The 24785-nt window shown below is 38.6% G+C and overlaps 2 protein-coding genes across 3 annotated transcripts; one reads left to right on the plus strand and one right to left on the minus strand.

Annotated features, from left to right (window-relative positions):
* Positions 1 to 1755: 1755 nt before the first annotated feature.
* Positions 1756 to 11944, minus strand: LOC110051716 (ran-binding protein 9-like). Of its 2 annotated transcripts, none has more exons than XM_020757778.2 (12): positions 11724 to 11944; positions 11162 to 11273; positions 9555 to 9607; positions 8509 to 8676; positions 7857 to 7879; positions 7627 to 7728; positions 7390 to 7472; positions 7047 to 7159; positions 6241 to 6651; positions 5729 to 5862; positions 5326 to 5437; positions 1756 to 4968 (listed from the first exon to the last, which is right to left on the minus strand). In XM_020757778.2, exons 1-12 carry the CDS (start codon positions 11908 to 11910, stop codon positions 4841 to 4843), a joined length of 1626 nt encoding a protein of 541 aa, XP_020613437.1. In that variant the 5' UTR covers positions 11911 to 11944; the 3' UTR covers positions 1756 to 4840. The 2 variants fall into 2 exon arrangements, with proteins under 2 accessions (XP_020613437.1, XP_020613436.1); XM_020757777.2 differs by having other exon boundaries at positions 7836 to 7879.
* Positions 11945 to 12371: 427 nt separating this feature from the next.
* LOC110051718 (lipid scramblase CLPTM1L-like) lies at positions 12372 to 24635 on the plus strand. The gene is made up of 17 exons (XM_089298030.1): positions 12372 to 12625; positions 14406 to 14509; positions 15015 to 15204; positions 16172 to 16299; positions 16441 to 16513; positions 17622 to 17739; positions 18484 to 18578; positions 19231 to 19315; positions 19655 to 19758; positions 20168 to 20236; positions 20447 to 20497; positions 21333 to 21415; positions 22049 to 22083; positions 22731 to 22786; positions 23321 to 23365; positions 23743 to 23858; positions 24474 to 24635. Exons 1-17 carry the CDS (start codon positions 12473 to 12475, stop codon positions 24559 to 24561), a joined length of 1593 nt encoding a protein of 530 aa, XP_089154156.1. The 5' UTR covers positions 12372 to 12472; the 3' UTR covers positions 24562 to 24635.
* The last annotated feature ends 150 nt before the right edge of the window (positions 24636 to 24785 follow it).

Genomic DNA, 24785 nt, shown 5'->3' on the forward strand with positions numbered 1-24785 from the left:
TGTAATCTGCCTAAGCAATAGCCTGCAAATGCAGACGTATTTCTGGCTGTCACTTGGTTCTGCTGAAAAATAACGCCTGCGAACCCGAGCCAGGAAACGATTTCTGTGACATAATGACTTTTGTTTCTCCTTGGCCAATCAGATTCCATGATAGAATGAAACTCCAGTGCTCCTCGCAGCGAATACCTCGCGCAGTAGTTCTGGGGTTATTTAAGCTAAACTGCGATTGGCTTAGAATTCCTATGCTACAGAAATCGTTTTCTGGCTCGGGTTCACAGGCGTTATATTTCGGTGGAACCAAGTGACAGCCGGAAATACATCTGCGTTCGCAGGCTACCTAAGCGATGGATTGAAACAAAATTAATTTAACAAATTAAAGCAGTCTTGGATTTTTATCATGGAGATGGCAATCATGTTTTGTGCTTCTTTACTGCATGTTTCAACAACATCCAAACTCCAAGGTTCAAAACTTCACTTGACTAGCAAATAGTGTTTTTGGGTACCAAACAAACAAAATGGATCCAGACCGCCAATCACTGTGCAGATGAGACCTTGAGAGGTTGGCCAAGATGATTGACAGCAAGGAGACAGGGAACCATTGCTTGAGCAGAGTTTGCATGTTATTGAAATGGCACAATGATAATGATGTTGGCACATTGTGGATCACCAGTTTTGATGTTAGTAGTTTTGGTAAATTGGCTCTAGTTGTGGTCATCTGTTATTTTGTGTTGATGGGTGCTGCACAGTGGCAGCCACCTATTTTTTAAAGCAATGAATACCAGTATTGTACAGTAGTATTTCTTTGACTTTTTGCAGCTGACTGCAACAAATTTATGATCAAGGTTTTAAAGTGGGCCTTTTATTTACATGTGAGAACTGAAACCCTAATCCCTACATTAAGTCAATTCCATGCAAGGTTAAGCTCTCTGAAATAGTCACACTGAGGTTTCCAAAAAGTGTTAACACAAAGAGTTTCACATCTTGTAAGTTCAATCATTTACTGTGCCTTTCAAAAGCATGCTAACTAAAAGTGTAACTCAACTAATGGCCGTGTTTCACATTGAAGTCAACTGATTATGTCTGGGTTGTGTTAAGCATTACTTGATTTTCTCCCTTTTTTCCAGGGTTCATTGGTTTCAAATATTTTGAAGGCTACATTGCCTAATTTCAGCCATTTCTGAGCATAAAACACAGCATTCATGTTTTTATTCTTGTAGTCAATTGACAGCGGTGTTAAATGCAGTAAATTATTTCATTATATTAATATAGCTAGCTCCCTCAGTGGGCAAGATGAACGAGATCCTCCACTGTAATTGGCTACCTGAGTGGGAAGGATGGATGGATGCACCGGACAAGATTCCCATTGTGTCCTGTAAGAAACATTTCCCCGAGAGCCATATAATAAAATTATCCTTTATTGACCAAGCTTGTTTGGTCAAGATGGCTGATATTGGCCTCATTATTTTTTTGCATTAATTTTTTTTATGGACCTCGCCTTGGTCCATAATCATGTGTAAAAAAAAACTTGGTCAATATCCAGCCATCTTCACCTCATGCTTGGTCAATAACTCATATAGCTTAAGTTTTGAACTTAAGAGTTTCCATGTTACTGTAAATTCTGTTTAGATAATGTTAAAGCCCAAGTCTCCAAGGAACCTTATTGACAGGAAGCTAATAATTCTTAAACACTAAAAAACTCTGGTTATCAGTTTTTTACTTATTAAATTTATAAATTAGAAATGGATCAACTTGTACTTTACAGCAAGCAAGAGGTGAACATTTAATGAAATCCATCAAATAACAATAAAGAGAATCATGTTATTAATTCTACCCACACCAAACACAAAAAGAGTGGAAAGTCACTCTTATTCAAACAGGAACAAATAGCTGACAAGTTCTTAGTTTATCTACATGTACATTGTACCAGAATATTTGTCAACTCTCAGATGAAAAGGTTATAGTGTATTTACTGATCAGAGGTTTCAAGAATGTATAGCTGATAATAAGTTATTTGTGCATGGTGTAAATGTCAAGATGATACTTCTGATAACATATGAGATTTGCACAAACAAAAATACCTTACAGAAGTGAGTGCAAAATACCACAAAACTACAAAGTTCATCCCTGATGTAAATGCAAAATGGGAGAATTTAAAATTTTATGCCATACTATTAGTACTGCAGTTTAACACTGTTTTATGGTTTCACAATATTTTGATACTTGAAAATATAAAATCAATAAACAACCAGGACACCATCGTTTTTAAGTGCCTATGAAGCAGGACTTGACTGTCAGGAAAGAAACCTTGCAGCCAGCTTACCCCTAAGTTTTCATATTTAGTCTCCAGCAAAAGTATTTCAGTGAAAAGTGTAAAAAGTTATTCGTCAGTGAAAAAACTTTGGTTGTATTGGAAACCCCAGCAGTCGTAATGTTGAGCTCTGTGAAGCAAAAAATATTTGCTGCTTATTTGAAACGCTTTTCAAAGCAGCATCAGTTTTTTCACTTCACTAATCATAGGCACTTTAAGACAAAAAATTATGGGCTTACACAGCACAGAGACCAAGAACACAAGCAGCAGAATTCAACTGTATGGATTTTGTTTGTCCCTGAATCTCAGTTATTGATTGCACAAGGGATTGAATGGGTAGTGATACCAAAGACAGAGAGAACTAGACAGAAATGTCTTATAAGTGGAACTTCCGTTAGATAGGTGTGCATGTGTAAAAAAAATGCATACTGGTAGAAGTGTTTTACGCACAACTCTCTGACATCAGAACTGATCAAGATCTTTTATTTTACAATGGAACTAATCCTGAGTGACTTTAGAGACAAACCATGCCACACAAGTAAATATACGCTCAATAAAAGAAATTTGAAAAATAAATGATGGAGTTGCATAATAATTTGCATTATTACCCTATTACAAAATTAATTACATATGTCAATTGGAAGTTTGAGATTCCATAACCCTAAACAACCCATAAATAAGTGATAAAATAATTTTTGGCAGATAACGGTTAAGGAGACAAGTTTAAAAGACTTATAGTGCAGTAATTGGAAAGAAAATGCCGGTTTTGGTTTTCCTCAGACCTTGATCTACAAGACACACGAACAAGATTTTAGGGAAACCAAAAATACCTCCGACTGTCTGTTTTCCTTTCAAGGCAGTCATAATCAAGTGCATTGTTGTGCAGATGTCTACAATGTATATTGCCATTATTGAATTACAGACCCTTTAAAATGACCAAGATGACATTAAAGGGACATAGTCAGCTGGCGCACATGCGCATAAGATACCATTTCATAGCCTGCAGTACAGGTGGATTAGTGGGCTCTAGTGCGATACACGAGCATGCGAAGCGCGAGGCAAGAAAAATCCGCCTGTAGTCACACCATTGTTTATGCTCTTCCAACCATTCGCCTGGCGAACGGTTTTTGTTGATTGGTTGCTTTAAGCCATGTGAAAAAAACAAAATTTGTTTAACTCAGGTGACTGGCCTACATGGACTCCTATGGCTCATGACATTTCTACATTTGCCAATCTCTTACAAATTCCAGCCTCTCAACCTTTTATTTTGCTCTTCACTTGTTTTTGAAGGACACTTAATGTGGTAAAAGTAGAGTAGAGCCATTGTACTGTTAAGTAGAGGTCAGAGCTCTGCTTAGTTTCAGCTGTTATCTATCGCTTTGTAGAGTTTGACACCTCTGTAATTTGCCATGTGCCGAGTAGTGTGGTTTGTCTTGCTTCATTTCTATTGCAGAAATGTATGTTTATTGCAGAAATGTATCTCTTTAATTATTCGTTCTGGAGGGACAAAGTCGGTAAGCATCAATGTTGATTACTTGCATTCTATATTGTGATGCCGTGCCCGGTTGTTAGATTACAACTGTGTTAAGCTATATGGCTTTTCACCACGGATCATATTTAGCTTTTTCCGGCATCGCCAGCGACTGCTGTAGTCTTGGAGATCCGTTCTGTGTCGTCAAAGTTATGTTTCTTCCATCCTGAATTTGTTCGAGCTTTTCGTCTCCTGAGCTCGATGTTTAGGTTTATACCTCCTTTGTTCGTTTCAGCACAACATGATTTAAATTTTGCTAAATTTAGATGTTCACGTCTGTTGACTGTTTTGCAGCATGTATACATTTGTTAATTGGTTATTTGAGACATTTTTTTGCAACAGCAAATTGAATTGCTTTGTTCTCTCTCATTCTTTCATGCCAATCATTTCAAGGGGGCGGTAGAGCATAAACAATGGTGTGACTACAGGCGGATTTTTCTTGCCTCGTGCTTCGCTCTCGTTCTCGCGCTTCGCGCACACTTGTGCATCGCACTAGAGCCCACTAATCTGCCTGTACTACAGGCTACCATTTCATAGCTTATTTGCATATCACAGAGGTGTGATCCATACTGTTTTTAACCAAATACATGTATGATACAAATAATATCATACGATGAGCAAAAGCACACTCAAAAACAGGTTTTCAGTAAACGATTGAAAATCAAGCAAAACACTGTGAAGATTGAAGTGGATTTCCAGATGTACTTTGATGTAAGGTTGAGGTGAACTCTTTTCAAAGTGAGAAAGCTAGTGTCCAGGTCAGCGTGGTCCCAAAGCTGACTGCGTCCTTATAAGGCTGGTTTATAAAAATTACAGTGAAATTCAGAGGCAGAAAGGGAAATCTACCTAAGACACATCATGAGTTCTTACATGTACACCTTGCCACATTAGGAACATTAGAATAATTAATTAGTGTACACTAAATGTTGTCCTATTTCAAGTTCTGTCAAGTAATGTTATAAAATAAGAACTTTATCTACAAATAAGCATGAAGGCCACTGTTACATGTACTCTTCAACACTAGCAAATGCACAGGCACCTAGTCCAGTTTTTGACATGAGTTTCAAGCATTCTTGAGCTTGTCCCAAGACTAAATCCAGAGGCGGTTTTCTGGGTAAGTGATGAGAATCTGAAACCAATCAACATGACATCAACAATTAACAAACAGGATACAAATTATCAAAAAAGTCTGCAGTGAACTTGGAAAGAAAATAAGATTCAGCTGATCAACACGCACAGAGGCTAGCAAGGCACTGTATGGCACTGTGAGCTTTTTAGATTTTCCATGACACCCATGGGCCATGTAATTTTGTCAGTGTATTTCAATTACTGAAAGTTTAAATCCTCTAGACAGGTCTGTTGGAGGGAAATCTTGAGGTTGATGTAGGCTTTTGGGATTTGGGATTTCTTTTGGTTTCATTTTGACCAGCTTTAACAATGTCACAACTAACTTTTAGTCTTCAAATTACAAAGATTCTTCTTTTACCTAAAATAGCACTATTTAAAGATGAACATATTGGTTCCCTCTGCACAGGATCTAAAAGATAACCAACTGGACTACTCCATGGGTCAGTATAGGCCAAAAGACTAAATGCTTCCTGAAAAATACAACACAGTTGTTATCTAATGTTAGTCTCTGGTGGTTAATCAAAGTACCCTTCAAGTGCTGAAGCAAATGGCAATAAAATCTTTAATGACAAACATAAATTGTACAGTAATTCCTGTGCAACGTTCACCCTCTGCAAGTTACACAACATGAAACGCACATCGTGAACACGGTTTGAAGTGTAATTACCACTATTGGTCACTATGAATTCAGTAAATGTATCTACTGTCAGGAACTAAATTGGGCATGATTAACTTAAAATTGTAGACTGAAAATGACTCACTTGCAGAGCTTTCTTGTTCGTTTCATTCTTTCCATGTTCTCTTCTCAGCTGAATGCTCATATTTTGTAGTTCTCTTCCAAATGTTAAAATTTTTTCAAGTACAGTTCTATTGTGACAGCAAGTTTGTCTTGATTCTGCAGTAACAGAGAGAGGGAGAGAGAGAAAAAAATAATTAATAGACTATTTAAGTATTTTGAAACTTATCCATTTCTTGCAATGACTTGGGATAAGCAGAATCAGTCCATCCGATTTCCGGAGCATTTCAGTAGAAGGAGAGAATTGTAACTGTGTGACTGACCATCATCAATTGGTACTATGGGAAATCTTGCAGTAGATCATGCAAGGTGAATTTTCATGGATCCTGCCAGGTCTCATACATGAAGTAAGGAGTATTTTGCTTGAATCTCTAATTTTGTCTTAAATCCCAGCTGAGACAAACAGTGTGCGGTTGCTCTCCCGTTATCCTGCCCACTCCCAGACAAGACAAATTCTTCTAAAGTCCGGCAAATTACCTCTACTGGGACTATGATCACTCTCATCCATTTTTGCTGTTCCATTAAGAACTCCATGACTAGGTGATTCTTCAAAATCTTCCACTTCCATTGGCATATTATCAGCCTCAAATCCATTGTCTATACAAGTGCCATTAGAAACAAATCCATTTGTAGCTGAAGATGAGCTGCTTCCCATACTTCCAACTGATGTTGCACTGTACGAGTGTGAAGGACTCACATTAGGGCTTGAACGAGGACTATGGGCTGCAGGCCGCACATCACTGTCACATCCACTAACCATTTCCACAAATTGCCGGCATTTTAAAAGGAAAAGCAAGTTTGGGTTTCGTTCTAAGAGTCCTGGGTATAGTGTCTGTGTTGTTTCGATAGCTTCTCCTATTCTGCCTGCAAGAACGAGCTTTTGTATTCCTGAAAGAAAGAAACAACAGCTAGTGGACAGTTTGTTGTACCAACTGGAAAGCAGGAAATGATGTTCATGAATTAAATGAAAATAACATGTAATTACAATATTAGTCCTAATAAAACAACAACAACAACAACAACAAACGAAAATAAAATAGAACAGTGGATCAATGAAATAAACAACCATTACATTGTACATTCTTGACAGATTTCTTCAAAATTTCCATCTGAAAGTGATCAAGTGTGGCAACAATCAAGTGACTTACACTGTAATTCTCTTCCTAAATCACAATAATTATTCTACTGATTTAAAAGAGTCAATTAAAGCCATTTGATTAAGCACAATGCCACTGATCAACCATCTGAAACACATATTGAAGTGCCACTGTTAATTGACTCACGTTGTCTGTTCTTGATGGAAGCCAGCTCCTCAGTAAATGACTGTCCAGTGCTCTTAGCAAAAGCCTCTGCAGTAGCGCAATAGCCATGATGGACCAAGTATGTTGACACAATTCTGATTACATATTTTAACAAAATGGGAAATGAGCAGCATACATGTATTACTCAATATAGCATCGATTTTCTTTTTCATATTTAATTCTGACCCAGCTATTTCGAGCCCCTGACAAGAGTTTGAAATAGCGGTGTTAAACCATGTTAAAAAGAACTAAGGCCCTTTTATTTCTTTGTAAAATGAAACAAAATATTTCGCTTGATCATACTCCTTTAAAAATATCCACTCACTTTTGTAGTGTTGTCTGCCAAAGACCCTCTTTGTCTGTAAATGGAAATGTTTGTATTGTATGTCTTGTCCGAGCATGAACCTCCTACAAAGAAAGGAAGAATTCAAAAATGAGAGATTACCATAATCAACATTATGTAGTTCCAGAAAATACACATAACCCCCAAAATGGTCCCAGTTTGAAGCACTGCTTCTTGCTGAAATCTTTAATAAAAGCCCACCACATGTTAGTACTGTACCTTCATAACTTCTTCTATGTCGTAAACAAAAGGCTGTTGTCCAAAATTTGCATCTACTATTTCCCCAGGAGTTTGGAGACCAACAGTTGGATACAAGTTTGGCTGGAGAGAAACAAGATGAAAGTATAATGAACTAGAGAAATTCACAGTAACAAGGAAGAGGAGAAAAGTCCCAGCCACACAACTAAAATTTTAAGAGGTACACGTACATGTTGCTGTATTGTACTTACTGGTAGGTCTGTGAAAGCAATTCCTGCAAAACACCCAAAAATTAGAGTCAGTGAATTCAATTTCAGTAGCAGGACTAAATGGGAATTGGGCTTCAGAAATTGTTGAGAAAACTCCAAATTTTGCATGTGGTTGTGTTTATAAACAGGTGATAAATGCTACCTTGTATATTTTGCTGGTTTTTGCTTTGATATTGAGATTTAAGGTATGCACAAAATGAGTATTGTAAACACAGACAGCTAAATTGATAAACCAAATCCCCACTTTTTAGGAACATTTTGAGTAAAAGGGTGCGGCTTATCTGCCAGTATTTACAGTGTTTCAATGAACAAAACACAACAACAACAAACACAACAAAAGGTGGTCCTGACAGTCTGCCAGCACAAGAACCCATTTATACTCCTGGTACAGAATTGCACTTTTAGCTAAGGGTAAACTACAGGGATGTATGAACACAACAAGGTGATTATGGCGGGGGCTCAAACTTCAGCATCCAATACCCTAACCATAACACCACCACATTTTCCATTAAAGGGCTTAAGGCCATGCTATTATTCTAACTCCATAAAGAGCTGGAGTAAATAGCTTGATGTAGACACAAGGCTGCAAACTGATTTGCACAAAAATGACTGTTCAAAACAAGTGTATCATTACCGAGGTTCACTCCATTTTTTGTATAAAAACAAGTGTTATCAATAAGATTAACACCACAACCAATGACGTCTCCTGTTGTGAAGGTAGGACCGTAAGGCTTCCCTGTCCCAGACGAGCAAAACGAGTGACCATCATCTCCATGGTAACCGTATGAATTCTTCTCCCAACCTGACACAGGGCATGAAAGTAAACATTAAGTTAAGTTTTGAGAGCTTAATAGATGAATTTTCCATTGACAGTAGAGCCCACAGTACTCCACATCTGATGCAAAATCCTCTTCTGGCCGCAACTCTGATCTGAGAAGTTTTAAAGTCTGATGGCAATTGAATTAATTCCCAATTAGGCTGCTAACTTGGCCACTATTGCAGCATTTAGGAAGCATTGGATGCCCATAGAACCATTTTATTATCTACATGTATTTATTTATCAGGTTATTTATTTTATATTCTTTTAGCACTTAATCAACATCTTTGATGATGGAACTTCTGGGTTGACAACATTTACTGGTTATATTTCTAAAGGTTCTACAAGTATACAGTTGTGTCATAGTACTATACAGTCGAACCTCAGATTGTGACCACCTCTCCTCAGCAACCAGTTTTCTAAAATACCAAAAGTTTCTAAGTGAAATCACTATATTGGGAACCTATTGTGAGCGATTGCAGCCACTTTTAGAGCTAAAAGTTTGAAATTTTCTTTTGTTTTCATCTTCTCACAAGCGACCATTTGACAGATAATAGAGCAGAAATTGGATAATAAGGTGTATAACATTATCGCATTCCTGGATAGTACAAGAGATGGAAATTTCTCATTGGGAAGTACCAGATATTTTTTTTCTCAAAATTAACTTTTTACAGGAATAAAACTTCAGGTGAGTCTCTGCAGTTACCATAAGACACTGTGGCAAAATTTTGACCCATTATGATTGAAGCTCTTGCGAGCAACCACCCCCTGCAAGCGACCACAAAGGCTTGATATTTTAGGTTGTTGCTTATGGGAGGTTCGACTGTACATGATTGAAATAATCATGAAGCTTACAACTGTACCTGGTAATCTATTCATGTTGACTCCTTGAGCCGACAATCCAATGCCCATGTACCTGAATGAACAAATCAACATTAACTCCATAGTCAATACTGTTTATGACTAAGAACAACTATATGACTTGCAATGTGCAAATGTCCTTTTTAAAAAATAAAATAAAATAAAAATAAAAATTAAAAAAACCCATTAAAACAATTTCTATTTTCGCAGCCCTTAGCGTACTCATCTCATCTCAGCCTTTTAAAATCAGCACAACCCTACAGTTAGAACTCACACATTAAACTGCAGTACATGTATATTCTGTGATTGAGATCAAGAGTGAGTGATATTAAAGGCAAACGATGATTTCCTATTTATTACAAATATCCCCTCCCTCCCTGTGAGTTTCCCATGAGAACGAATTATTCTCACTGATTTTTGACAGGTGATACTGGGTTTTTTCATGGAAAACGGAAAAAAAAACAAAAACAAAAAAAAAAACAAAAAACAGAAAACAAACAAAACCCGGAAAACACAGGAGGCGCAGTGGCCTCATGGTTAGTGCGCTCATCTCTGGATCGAGTGGTCTGGGTTCGAGCCCTGGCCGGGGACATTGTGCTGTGTTCTTGGGCAAGACACTTTACTCTCAGAGTGCCTCTCTTCACCCAGGTGTATAAATGGGTACCGGCGAACTTAATGATGGGGGTAACCCTGCAATGGACTAGCATCCCATCCAGGGGGGAGTAGAAATACTCCTAGTCGCTTCATGCTACAGAAACCGGGATAAGCTCCGGCCTGATGGGCCACTTGGCTGGCATGCAGACTTTACCTTTACCTTCATGGAAAACATTTATTTCCAAATGGTTAAACTGCATGAGAGTTTTGACCAATTCCTTTCCCCATAATTTTGTGACTTAGCACAGGATTATCAAATAAGATAACAAACACATGTGAGGAATATTAATATTAACAACCTGAAATAGCAAGCATTACTCTCAGAATTCAGCGAGTTGTTTCAGCTGTGAATAAAGTAACCAAACTGAGGGAAATTTATAATATCATATCACTCATTTTTTACTCTCTTTTTTCAATTTCATTTTGGTGTAATTGTCTGGTAATAAAACAGATAGCAAAATTTCAAAACCATATTGAATTGATTACACTGACTATTATTCACTTGTCACTAGGTTTATGACCTTACATGTGGTTTAAAAGACAGCTGTCAATTACATTTGGTTACCACTGGCTTTTCTTGACTGGTCAAATTAAAGTTTACATCTGCATCATGGCATTGCACCAAATATAATTTACAATATCCAGTGTTTTTCAACAAAGGTTCATATCATATGAATTACAAATCGAAACATTACATGTACATGTATTTACATTATTGTAAGGACGGCTTAAAATTAGCAATAAAAAACACGAAAGCTCAATACTTTAAAACATTACAATTTTCTCTCATAAAAACACAGATAGTCATGCAAATTCGCCGACGTTGATTGTCACGCATTCAACAGGAGCAGCTAAACCTCATCCAATAAGACAAAGTTCAAAAGCAATATTCATTCTAACGTTTTGTTCTTTCGAATTGATTGGTAAGAAATATGGAAACGGTCTCACAACTCACCCATCGCGTCCTTTGCTAACAATTCGCACTTCAAAATAATAAATACCGCATGCTGCCGGAATAGCGTGTGTCGCTCTAACCGAAGCCGCGTCTTTGTGAGTTTTCCCCACACCTGAAAATAAAAAAATTCTCCGGCTCAAATTTTTCAAATACAAGCGCCTGATGGCCAAGCATTGTATCACCTCACAGTGTACAGACTACACCAACATTTGCCGCGAAAAGCCCAGAAGAATCGAAGAAAGAGAGTCAATTCAAACAGCAAGAATCGCACATATCAAGCACAATCCGTGCCCATTATAATCAACTTCCGTATTAATTTTCGCTGGCATCAAGCAAAGCTTCGATGTTGACGATGAAACGCAAACAAATCATAAAATTATACAGTCCTTCCAAAGGCAATCTTCGCCAAAGTTTGTCCCTATCACGGGTTTGTTTGGCTTAGTAAGGCACAAATAGAACACATAAAGCACACTGATAGTCCTGTCTACTGATTTAGCTTACTAGGGCATGGATTTTCGGAGCTCGAGAAGAAAGACGACAAAAAATGCTCAAGGTTACCTACCTTTGTAATGTACTCTGAGATTGTTTTGAGAAAGCCCTATAAAGGTAAATTTGTCTTTGGGAGACCAAGACCGAGGTAAAGTAGTCTCTGATTCGTCTACTTTAGGGTATAACTGAGCTATTCGATCAACTTGTTGACTTGTATCTGAATTTGAAGACGAACAAGTAGTGCTACTGCCCGCCGCCATCTTGGTTTATCGCTGTTGGCGCTATTCAAGTTGCGTCATCGAGGAGCGCAAAGCAACATGGGACGTCTTAATGCACAGGCTACCCAGCTACCCAGGACAAAACCTTTCTTCAAACAGTTCAAACTTGACTTTTCAGAGCAAGTTTTAAATAACGATTTATACAATGGTTTCGGATGAGAGGTGCTACATTTTCTGGCCTTAGCCTTTATTTCCAATACACTCTCTTCTCCTCCTTGATTTAGAATTTTGAATAAGTAAGAACATACTTAGTAAGCACCAGTAGACCAGTGAAAAGTACAAAAAAGACCTTAGTTCGTTTAGTTTTTATTACCCTGTAATTTTATTTTTCAAGAAAAAAAGATTAAGTAACTTTTAGCTTCCACTCTTCGCAAATTTCAAATAAAGGTATATTTCGGGTTCTTTTACATAACATACTCCACGTTTTACGCTGGTTTACATGAAGTACAACAAGAACACCGGAGGAAATGAAAGGGAACGATCGAGAGAACTTATTTTAATCTGTAGTTAACAAAGTCATGTACATTAATTCTGCGGCTTAACAATGAGTTTTGTTACCACAGTAGTTCTCATTCTTTTCGGTTTGTATATAGCTAACAGTATATATGTAATTTATCATCTGTTTCACGTACCGGGCTGTGATGGAAACGCCAGGAAGTGTCTTCGACCACATGCTATCATCGACAAAGAGCTAGAGGTAAGCTTTAATACAGGTATGGATTTACAGACCTTTGTTTTAGAAACCTTGCTGTGGCTGAAGATGTTTTTTATATATAATGAAAATTGCACACTGCAAAGAATATAGTCTTTGGGTGCGTTCCTTTGGGATGATATTTCGATCTGGGTAACAATCGATATCAGAATAAGTGGCCCAAGATCATTCGGATCATGGTGCATCAAAGGAAGGAAGGAAGGAAGGAACCGATGAATCCACTGTGGTTACAGTTACACCGTGATCCGAGTGAGCTTGGATCACTGATCCTGACCTGGATCACCCCAAAGGAAGGCACTTAAAAAAATTATTAAAATTTATGATTTGAAAAGCAAATCCACCCCATCCTCCGCCCCCCCCCCCCCCCTTACCCTCTACCCTTCTTCTTTTCTAGTTTGCAGACATTTGTCTGTAAATTTGAGTGGGTAGACGCAGTTCATGGGGATAAAAATTACAGGCAAATGTATGGAAAATTAGAAAAATTAACTGAGTGTCTTCTAGCCAAGCTACATACATCAAACTTGGTGAATACAATCTTTTACCTAGTATGTTAATGTTGCGATTCACAAATTATGTAAAATTCAATTTTGGAAAAAAGTTATTTGCCATTGGATTCTTATACAAACACCGTTATTTCTGACTGCTTTGCCTTCCCGTCAAGATGGCATTGAAAACCATGATGAGGCCTATTGCTAAAGCAGAGACCTTATGATTTCAAAAGCAGGTTTCAAACAAGCCCCTCCCCACTGAATTATTAAACAGAGGACAAATTTAGCTCATGCCAAGTTAGCTTCATTTCGTATAATAAATCACAAATTAAAAAAAGCAATTGAAATTAAGATAACAATAGACATACATGTAGATGCAGACTGTCTGCAGTGCATACATGTGTGGGCTTGACTTTCAAGCTGATTATTAGATTTGGGAAAGTGTTTTTTTTGGAATCGGGGTATTTTTTGGGAGACAGGATTGTTTGTGGCTTACTTATTTTATTCACATGTTGTACTTGACCAAACTAGTTCCCAGTTTTCAGAGAACAACTGCATTGCTAAAATGGAGGTTGGGTGCCTGAGACATCCAGGAGCTTCCACTATTGGCAGCCAGCTCCTAGATGAAGATTGCTCCCAAGGCTGGCAAATCCTGGCAACCCAGCCATGAGTCCCCTCGCAGTAAGAGGAACAGGCACCCATCACACTGTTGAAACAGTGGAAAGAGGGAGGGAAGGGGGAGGGAAGGGAACTGCCTTGGCGATGAGCTGCCACACTACAAAGAATGCCAGAAAATGCCTCTTGTACGTATGCCATGCTACGATCCACGAGCACATGGAATTCCAACACATGCGCATATGTGTTGACACCGCTGACTACCAGGGGAATGCAAGCGCCCTTTGTTGTTAAATCCGTTAAATTGCATTTAACTGGATAGAACTCCTTGAGATCATGTGACCCTCATAATCCCACTGACTGAAGAACAGCTAAACTCAATGCTGAAATTGTGTACGCTAATATATAACTTAGGATAACTTATTATTAAAAAAAACAAAACAAAACAAACATAGATGAAGAATGGAACATCTAAAGAAACTGCTGGAAACTGTTGTTGTGTGGTGAAATGGCTTGTCAACCTAAGTTAGATAGACATGTGCAATGTACAATTTCTTACTATCAGGTGTATTGTTTAATATAAATTTTGGGTTGAGTTGGTGTTTTCACTTTGTTAATAGTTTAATATTCATTGCTGTTTGATAATTGTTTTAAATTTGCAGGTATCAATTTACACATCACTTCAACAACAGCAACAGATCAACAGTAGACACTGTCAATTACTTTGGAAAAGTGATAACTTTAGTTTGTCGCATTCATTTACAATGTAAGTTTAGAGTTAGTAGCAGTGATTGCCATTCTTCACTTTTACATTTGCAAGCATGTCACTCTTCCATAGGTCTAGCCTCTTGCATAGTTTTCCATCAATTGCTCAATCGCTAACAAATTGAATATGCTCTATCCTTGTTTACTCTAAGCCCATCTCACTCCTCCATAGTGACCCTTCCCGGTTGCTCGTGGCCACACACTTTCTCAGGGAGAGAGAATGTGGCCAGGAATGACCTTGACCATCTGAGAATCAGGCTTACCCCTCTACCCTTTCCCCCAGATCTCTGATGCCTATATCCATCTGTTTACATAACATTATTATTCTCATCTTGTGTCTTTGTGAATTTTTTCATGACCATAAAATTTTTATTGCCCTTCAAAAGCCAGGCTTTGGAAGAAATACAAGTTAGCTGGACATGTCAAACATAAGCAGTCACACAGGTGATAATTCCGTTTCTAATCTTTCACTCTCAATAATGCAGTTTGAAATCCCATACCCGCAGATCTGTGAATGCTACTTTACCAAGTCAAACAAGAGACAACGGATCATTGTATGCTCACATATTTATTCATCCAGTTGGAGATCACCCATTTGACAGTCAGTATGTATCACATGCTGTGACTCCATTGACAGTATATTCATTACCTCAAGATGAATCTATCAACCTTCTTTCTGAACAAAAATCAAAGGAGGTGAGTCAGTTTTAAGATCAAAAAAGTAGGAAAAATTATATAAAGGTTGTGCTGTCAGCAATTACAGTCATTTTGCTTTCTGCTGTAATTCTAGCTAGCCATGTCGCTGGTTTATTTTAAGTTAAATTGTACACTCTGTTTATTTGCAATTTATTGTCTGGTGAAAAAGTTCTTACTACCATAATTGTCAATTTATTTCAAATTGAGCTTTACATGTACATCTGTAGAGAAACTAGATTCAATCAATACATTTAACTGTTAGGCTGTGCATGTACGAAGAGCATGGCATCATGGATCGTACCCAGGGGTAGATTTAGAGAGGAAAAATGGGACTGACCTCACTTCCCCCCCCCCCCCCCAATTTTTTCTTGTATTGTCCAAAACATACTGTCTATTAATTTAAAAATTAGAAAACTATATTTAGCAGTATCTCCAGGAAAAGTAAATTTTTCATTTGTTTTTTTTTTTTTTTGCAGGGTTGGGGGAGGGGGTCTCTGCAATTTCTTCAGCCTACCCTATCTGAATTTTCTGGATCTGTCCCTGCATACCTGACCTGCATCAACAGTCTTTTTTTTTTTAAATTCTTTTTAAAGAGTGTCTGACTTGTTTCAATGAACAACACACACCACTTTCCTGATAATGTTGTGTTAGAGATGTATTGTTTTAATCCTCAGAAATTTCTCTTCTGTTTTGCTACGAAAACAAGTTAACTACAAAAGAAGCTGATGTTAATATAAGCATTCCATCATGATTTGTAAGCTGTGTGCTTTTTCTTCCATAAAGGGATTTAAAGCACACTGCAAGAAACCAGTACATTGTATGAAGGCTTGAGCATTCGTCTTTATCACCTACTAGAAAATATTAATTATTTAATATAATATTAAATAATTAATAAGTCAACATTTAAATACACACCTAGTGTAAATTATATAATTTTTATTGATTTTGATATTTATATTTCACGTAGGAAACTAGTGTGATGTCTAATGAAATTCCAGTGACCCATTGGAAGCCCATTCTCAATTTTTATGTTTTAAATGAAAAAGTTGATTTTGAACGGAAAGGCATTCCTGGTGAGATCTATCCATTTATCAGGTATGATGAATCGAATATACTTTATAAAGATGTAATTTATAAATTTATACCCAACTGGAAACCATGGAGTAAAGATGAATGTCCATCAGTTTTATAATACTGTTGATCACAGCATGTCTAACATGATTGTTGCCATTTTAGGTTAGCTCTTAATGAGCAATACCTTCCTGTGTTGTATATTGACCAACTGGGAGTGATTTATAGATATCTCAAGGTACGTTAGCTAACTCATGATATACTGTTCACAGTGATGCATTAAGAGGCATGAGAGGCATTTTTTGTGGGAGGGGGGGGGGAGAGAAGCCTGGGAGGAAATACAGGTGCTTGGGGAGTAGGGGCAGAGTTACACACTGCTACATGCAATTTGTATCATGCATCTTAACAGTTATGTGAGATGAAGATAGGGAAATCATGGTTAGTAGTCCGTTATTTTCTTGTCACTTGAAAATGATGTCATGACGACATCGAAACATTGTGTAAAATTTCTATCGCTCATTTTTACTTTCAAATTGATAATCTTGGAAAAATCAAAACTTATTGCACAGTTACATTTCTACACTCTGGCTTTGTAGCCAAGACACAAGTATTGTACCTTACAATCCATCAAATATTTTTGTTCGCACGTGATTGGTCTAAACACATCATGTGACCGAATATTCCCCAGCTAAAACCAGAGAATATCCAAGAATATTCCCCAATTTTCAAAACTACGTGCGTTGCGAAAAATATTTGAAGGATCTAATAAACACAATAGCCTCCATTTGGTGCAAAACAAGTGCACAGATATTTGTCCTTGGACATTATCTGTTCCTTGAAGCTCACAGTTTTCCTTGAGCTATGCTCTCAGAAAACTGTTTGCTTCTCAAAACAGATAATGTCTGCGGACAAGTATCTGTGCATATTTTCATGCAAAATGGAGGCTATTGTTTATATATCCACCAAAACCAAATTAAGTGCTGGCCAGTCACAAAGGTTGCAGACAATCCATGGTACCAATCAGAACTCCCAGCAAATACATATAGCTCTTGGGAAGCACAGGAAAATGTGAGCAAGCAAACCTGGTGGAGTTTTGATTTAATTTACTTCTGATTGCCTGTATAGGTGACAAAGTGACATGAGTCTTTAAAGCCAATTGCATAGCAAAAGCAAATTATACAAATTTCTTCTGACACTAAAGTGATTTTCAAACCGCTATATTTTGAACCAATGCAGGCTTTACAACCTTACTTCACAATACATTCACAAGCATCTACATGTAAGAAAGATGTGATTGCATTCATTCCCACGGTATATTTGATTGGTACATCTTGATTTTTCTCCAGCGGGTTAACAAAAGTAGCAGCGAGATGGAACTGAAGATAAACTACGCACCTATATCTCTTGGCAAGCTTCGCGTTTGGTCATCACTTCACCATTCATTGAATTCTATGAAAGACCTAGGTATGGAACTAATTAATTATTTCCTTTACGAATGCCTATGTGAAGAAAACAAGAACATTATGTGGCCTAAAATACATGGCCACTGGCACATTCATGTTTTGTATCAAGTCCATGGATGTTGCCAATTCAATTGCCAGCCAAACAGCGTCAGGGGCCCGTTTCTTGAAAGCCCCGGAAACTTTTCGGGCCCACGAAGCCATTTTTATTTAAGCGGTTTTTAAAGACAGAGAGGTGGATATGCCTGAAACCTCTTGCATGAAGAGAACTTCTGTTTATATTAAGAATAGGTGCATAAAACTGCTCTGAACTCATAAGGTTTGAGATTTTGCTATGACTTTTTGGGACCTTCAAGAAACAGGTCCCTGGACATTGAAATTCAGATTAGGGGTCTGATAGCCTGCAGTGCTGGCATTATTTTGGTATGGAACGCTTGACAAACCAGGTGCCGCCATCTTGGATTGTAATTGGGTGCTTGACCGGAAGGGGTGGGTGGAGGGTGGGGCACTTGAAATACCTCCCTTCTTGTTTACTCTCTCAGCAAATTTTTCTTTGCCCCAACTCTCCACATTTACCAAATCCACGATGGCAGTCCATTACGAAAATGTACAATGGCACCCCAATATAGGCCTGCACGCCAGGCTAGGGGCTTCATTACAAAACCACCTTGATTTACCGGTGACATTGAAAATATTGCTCTATATGACTGTATCAGCAAACCAGTTTTATGTTCATTCAAAATTTCAGGATTCTCGGACAAGGATTTGGATGATTTGAGAGGAATTTTCACAGATACAAATCTCTTCTTGCTTGGTGTCACATTTGGAATCACAGTACTTCATGTATGTTTCACAAGATGGTAGTAATAAGTCCATGTATTTAAGGATGTCAGCACAATGCAGGGTTTCATGATGATCATTAGATTAGCTGAAGAGCAGTACAAAAAAAAAAACACAGAAAAAAACAGAGGGGGTTGCAGTGCAGGAAAGCTCCCCGCCCCAAACTATTTCCTCTCTCACTGCTCTTTGTGTTGCTCCTGAACTTACCAACTGCATGTTTTCACTATCATTTGGCGTGTTATGTAGTCTGTACCTACAAACACTAAGGGTGCATTTCTTTGGGAAAATCCAAGAAAGGATTCTTAAATCCAAAAAACAGATTTTCTGTTTCGTTGCTAAACACACATGAATCCAGGATCACGCAGGTCATGGTGCATCAAAGAAACTGATAAATCCTTGCCCAGCTGAGGCAGGTGAGGGTGGATTCTTGGGTTCCTTTGACGCACCACGACCGTAGTGATCTTGGATTAATCTGTTAAGAAAAGAAATACAAAATCCGCTTTGGGATTGAAAAAATCTAATCTTGGATTTTTCCAAAGATTGTACTCTAAATGGTCCTGATTTTATATAGTTAGGATTTGACACACGAAATGTTAAGAGGCAATTCTAGAGGGCTTCTACAAATGCTGATAAAAGTGTCCGGTTTATTTTGCAGCTTTTATTTGACTTTTTAGCATTTAAGAACGACATAAATTACTGGAAGAGTAGGAACAGTATGGTGGGACTGTCTATACGAACAGGTAAATAAGAGGTATACTTGTCTAGCAAGAAGTAAACACTACCTCATAGATAGAAATAAAAGTGAGGGGAGAAAGATGCTTTTTTATAACACAAGTACTTTGGGAGAATGGTTTACTGGACTCTGCGTCACAATTTTGACAAATTGTGACGAAAATCCAGGACGGTTAGTCCAGAGTCAACAAAGTCTATCAGGTTGCTGAACGTAGAAAAGTCTTTCATTTACTGATCACTATCTTTAGCGACATTCCTTATTTAATAACCTACAAAGTTAACCTAATCCAGATTGTTCATATGCAGTATCAGTTACTGATTCTATTTTATTTCCTTTTACTTTCCAGTTATTTGGCGATGCGTGAGTACACTGATAATCTTCTTGTATCTAATGGACGAGAAAACTAGCCTCCTTGTTCTTATTCCAGCTGGGATCGGCTCACTTATCGAGGTACGTCCGCTCTTGGGGCAAAGTAGCGCAAGTTATCGAAGTATAATCAAGTCTCTGAAGTATAACCCAGTGTCTATAAGATGAAGCGAATATTATTACGTTGTTACTTCTTTCTTGGATGGGATGCTAGTCCGTGGCAGGCTACCCTCTCTTGCCACCATTTTCCACCTCACTAGTTTGTCCCATATGCCTAAATCACTTTGTCAGTACCCATTTACACTCCTGGAAAGAGAGAGGCGGTGTGAGGATAAAATGTCTTGTTCAAGATCACAACATCGTATCCAGGGTTGGAATGAAGAATCTAACAGGCTTACCATTCTACCATCACAAGTAAAATTACCAAAGAGAGATAAAAGTCTTTGTGATACAACCACACATTACGACTAATTGTGCTTTGTCATTTTTACAGATGTGGAAGGTTGCAAAAGCGTTCAAAGTCAGCATCAAATGGGAAAACGGTTCAAGACCTACAATTCAGGTGAACAGAAAACCTTCTCTGCACACGTTTCTCCTCTCTCTCTCTCAGTCCCAGAGTTTGCTTATAAAGTTCAAGTACAATACAACTACTGGATAATGTGTGTTACCTTTTCATTATTTTTTTCGGGGAGAATAAACGTTATCTACTTCTTATGAAACAAATTATCTGCATGATGTCTCTGTTGACTCCTTTGTGTTTTTCCCTATCAAGTTCGGACAAAAGACAAACAAGGAAAAAGAGACGGAACAGTTTGATGGCGAGGTATGTGAATTTAAACGAACGTAAAATGACAGTGGCTTAAAAATACGTTTCTTTGTCCCTGGTTGTTAGGTTTTAAGTGCTTGTAAGTCCCTTTGTTTGCTACCTATAGTGACTACGAGCAGTCCTTCTTTCGCTTAGTCTGTCGTGCGTGACACGAAAGAAAACCGCGAGAAAAAAATGGCCGCGCGAAATGTTAGGGGAGAGGAGCGCGCGATTTCGCACGGGCGACGGCCATTTTTTTCTCTCGGTTTTCTTTCCCGTCACGCACGACGAACTAAGCGAGGACCACTGCCGACTGATATGTACTCCCACTCTTCACAAGTGCGTATATTGCCTTTTTCGTGCGTTCTGACTCTCCCCGGCTTCGGGCGTTTGACAGTCGATTGAAAAAGCGACAGCTCATAATCAAACCTAGCCACAAGGAATTCACATGCTATAATCTATAGCAACCCACGAAAAGCACGTTAGACGAAAGAATGATTTACATGTACTTCTGATTGCGAGGCTGATTTTTCGGGGGATTCTTAGTGAAGAAACAGAGTGTGGCGAATTTCAAACACAATGATTGAAGTGCAAACAAATTGGACTCTTTAAGAAAATTAGCCTCACTGTCCGAGACGGTTTCCAAAATATTACTAAAACTTAACGGAGCTTCTTCACGATATGGAGCAGCCTAAATGTTTGGAAGGTTGCCTTTTATAACCGTCCTAATGTTATCAGTCCTTGTTTTTCTTGTTTTCTTACTCTTCTCTTTGGCGTTGTTATACCTTATAAACCATAACTGGGGCTTGCTTTGATTACAATCTCTGCATATGTTTATTTTTGTTTTGTCCAGGCCATGCGTTATCTTTCATATGCCTTGTATCCTTTGTTGTTAGCCGGAGCTGTATACTCGCTGGTGTATCATCCACACAAAAGGTACTCAAAACAACCATAATGCTGTCAATTAAACTCAACAACAATTTGCAAGAACATAGTTCTGTTTCCTCATTCAGCGAAATTAGTTAAGACTAATGAGGGATACCAAAAGGACCTCAATGGTGCAATAACGTTTCGTAACAGTAACTACATGTACTCTTTTTCTTACTTGGCTCAATATCACCTGATTTGTGTTTTCCTACGTGAGTAAACTTGTTTCCTGTGATATAAAAGTCGCATTTCAACGTCACTGCTTCATAACATGAAATCCCTTGACGTCAGTTTTCAGTTTAAAAACAATTAAATCACAGAACGTTTTGCTGCTGAGAATAGATTAGATTAAAGGCAGAAATTTAAGTCCACGTTCTCTATGAGGAGAAGAGGAGCAGAGGCATGGATCACTAAAAAAAAGTAAATAAACAAAAATGGACTTTTAGTGGTTTCGTTTGTGTTGGAGAGCTGAGGTGACTGTATGAAGCTATCAGGCAAGGTAAACACTGAAACGAGTCGAACGATCTGCTTAGCTTTACATCACTTATCAATAGTACAGTAGGCTGTTGTTTGTCGGACTTGTAACTTTGTTCGTAACTGATCGTTACAAGCTAAGTTGACTTTGTTTTGTGTTCTTTGCAGTTGGTATTCCTGGATTGTTCGAAGCCTGGTGAATGGTCAGTACTCTCTCATCCATTTGATTTCTAGTCACTCATTTTACTAACTAAGACCCTGATAGGTATTGATAAAGTTTGGGTCAGGCTAGTGGCACATACAGCTGGAGCTTATCTCAGTTTATGTAGTATGAAGTGACAAGGAGTATTTCTACTGCGCCCTGGATGGGATGCTATAGTCTATCGTACGGTTACCCCCACCCTCAGTATTCATTTACACTCCTGGGTGGAGAGGCGCACTGTGAGAATAAAGTGTCTTGCCCAAGAAAACAACATAATAAACCCGACCAGGGCTCGAACCCGGACCGCTCAATCCGGTGTCCAGCGACCTAACCATGAGGCCACCGCCCCTCTAACCCTAATAGATACGATACTGCTATAACATAAAGTAACAAACACTTTATTTAAGTATGTGATTGTTTTGACCACACAGTACTTTGTTTGCTGAAGAACCCTGAAAAAAAAATAACAGTAACAAGATTACAACGAGACTATTGTCAAATTTCTTTGATTGCAGTTTTTTCCAGGCTTCTTCGATTTCAATCGGTAACCTATTGCAAACTCAACCACTGCGAGGATCATTCTGTTCACTTTCTCTATCCGCGGTTCAAAGACCTCATTATTTTGTTATTGTGTTTGTCTTTCTTTAGGTGTCTATGTGTTTGGTTTCCTGTTCATGTTGCCCCAGCTATTTGTCAACTACAAGGTTAGTCGTTGATAGCCAGGGTAACTGAGGTTGACTAGCTATAACAGAGTTCACTGAAATCATTCGCATTGGCGACAAATGTTATGAATCAGTTAGAGACCAAATACGCCGTCCCTGATGCTGTCTAAACTCCGCTTAAGGGTAGCCTTTTTGTTGTTAAGAATTATTAAGAATTCCTTACAAAGGCCACCTTTCCACAACAACAAATTAATGGTGCCCTGAGAGTGGCTGTTGTAGACAGTTGAAATCTGGATTTCGCGAGGCGGCGTTCGACACTGCTTGATGGAAACCATCTTTTATCGATGTGCTGTTTGCAGAACTGAATTATCTATAGTGGCAAAATGATAGTGGGATACGAGGAGACAAAGCCGCAAGATAAATGTGGAAGAGGCGTCTTATCCCCATAGCGTATAGTTGCTATTATTTTTGAAATCGTGCGAGCTGAACTGCCAGCTACCGCAGGCCGCATAACATTACTCATTTATGAACGTTCCTCGTCGTCTACCAACTGACTTGTTCTTTTTCTTTTTTCAGCTCAAATCAGTCGCTCACCTTCCTTGGAGAGCGTTTATGTACAAGGTATGTAGAACGTTTTGTGAGATGAATCCTGGTGTACTACATGAATTTAGCTCTTCAATAACACTCTCTTCTGCCATTAACTTTGACGTTATTAGAAAGTTTGCTTTTTTTCTCATTCAGTAACTCTCTTCCTTTGCACAGGAATTCTGAAAGCAACAAAAGTTTTCACAACAAAACAAATTGCAATACTGGAACTCGTTAAATTTAGCTTGTGATTTCTTTCCCTCTCTCAAGCTCTCTCTCATCCCACTAGTCTTCCCTCCTTACTTTCCCCTCCCCTCTCCTCTCCCCCCTTCCCCTTGCTCTCTTCCTCTTTTCCCCCTCCCTCCCTCCCTCCCTCCCTAATTTCCTCCCCTAATTTGCAGTTTTCTTTGCAGGCGTTCAACACGTTCATTGACGATGTGTTTGCATTTATAATCGTCATGCCCACCGCTCACCGCCTGGCCTGTTTCAGGGATGACGTCGTGTTCGTTATTTATCTCTATCAGAGATGGTAAGTCGCATCTGCTCCTTGAAAATCTAAGAAACCTATTCCATCGTCTAGAAACGATTGCGTGACTTGGGTGACTCCTGACGTGCCTCTACTCGAGACAACGTTTTTAGTTATCCGTGACGCTGAAAATAAGTTCAGTACATAAGAAACCTGGCCTTTTACAACCACTCACCTCTGGATCTGGAAAACGTGCGTTGCTATGGTGACGAGTGATGCTTAAACATACGATACGTGCTTCTAGCCTTCTCTGGAAAAGATTGTGACTCGCATGATACGTGACGCTCAATGTAAGTCACACAAGCCAAATACAGGTCCAACTGGTCTGACTGCCCAGTCCACAATGCCTGCCTTTTTTGTGCCATGCCTCCTTTGCACATTGCACTCAGCCTTCGTACCAAGCGTTCCCGTACCAAGAGCTTTTTAGGCATTTTAGCCGCGCGCAAATTGGAACGAGAGGAAAAACATCGACGAAGCAGGGGCTTCGTCAATTTTCTTTTCTCCTTACGGGAACGCTTGCTGCGCAGGCTACGATGCACTCAGTGTTGCTCTCCCGTGTCTTTGAGAGACAATGCTAGCATGTTACGTACTGTCTGATTCAATACTGTTCCTCCTCAGGTTGTATCCAGTCGACATGAAGAGGGTGAACGAGTTTGGTGTTTCGTACGAAGACCAGGAAAACGAAGACAAACCACACGAAGACTAATAATGCCTTAATAACCAAAATGTGGCCGTAGTTAGTTAATAGAAAATAAAAAGTAAATTAACACTTTAACGTAATGATTGCACACTCCAAGGCTTGGAATTCTCTGACTTTGTTACGGTCCTTAGACTACATTGAACTCGGTCAAATTTAAAATGACATTACCATCGATAGCAGCGTTTGTATCGTACAGTGAAACCTGTATTAAGCGGACCCCATATTAAGCG

The sequence above is a fragment of the Orbicella faveolata genome, unplaced genomic scaffold (genome assembly GCF_042242905.1).
Source record: "Orbicella faveolata isolate gen_17 unplaced genomic scaffold, um_ofav_v1 contig_3, whole genome shotgun sequence".
NCBI lineage: Eukaryota > Metazoa > Cnidaria > Anthozoa > Scleractinia > Merulinidae > Orbicella > Orbicella faveolata.

What these genes read in the sequence shown, in the direction of transcription:
- LOC110051718 (XM_089298030.1), top strand. Translation starts at nt 12,473, where the DNA reads ATGAGTTTTGTTACCACAGTAGTTCTCATTCTTTTCGGTTTGTATATA. An exon ending in TCATCGACAAAGAGCTAGAG is followed by an intron (nt 12,626 to 14,405) that starts GTAAGCTTTAAT and finishes TTAAATTTGCAG; the next exon opens with GTATCAATTTACACATCACT. An exon ending in TTGGAATCACAGTACTTCAT is followed by an intron (nt 18,579 to 19,230) that starts GTATGTTTCACA and finishes TTTATTTTGCAG; the next exon opens with CTTTTATTTGACTTTTTAGC.
- LOC110051716 (XM_020757777.2), bottom strand. Translation starts at nt 11,910, where the DNA reads ATGGCGGCGGGCAGTAGCACTACTTGTTCGTCTTCAAATTCAGATACA. An exon ending in TGGCAGACAACACTACAAAA is followed by an intron (nt 7,160 to 7,389) that starts GTGAGTGGATAT and finishes ATATGTAATCAG; the next exon opens with AATTGTGTCAACATACTTGG. An exon ending in TGATCATAGTCCCAGTAGAG is followed by an intron (nt 5,863 to 6,240) that starts GTAATTTGCCGG and finishes CTGTTACTGCAG; the next exon opens with AATCAAGACAAACTTGCTGT.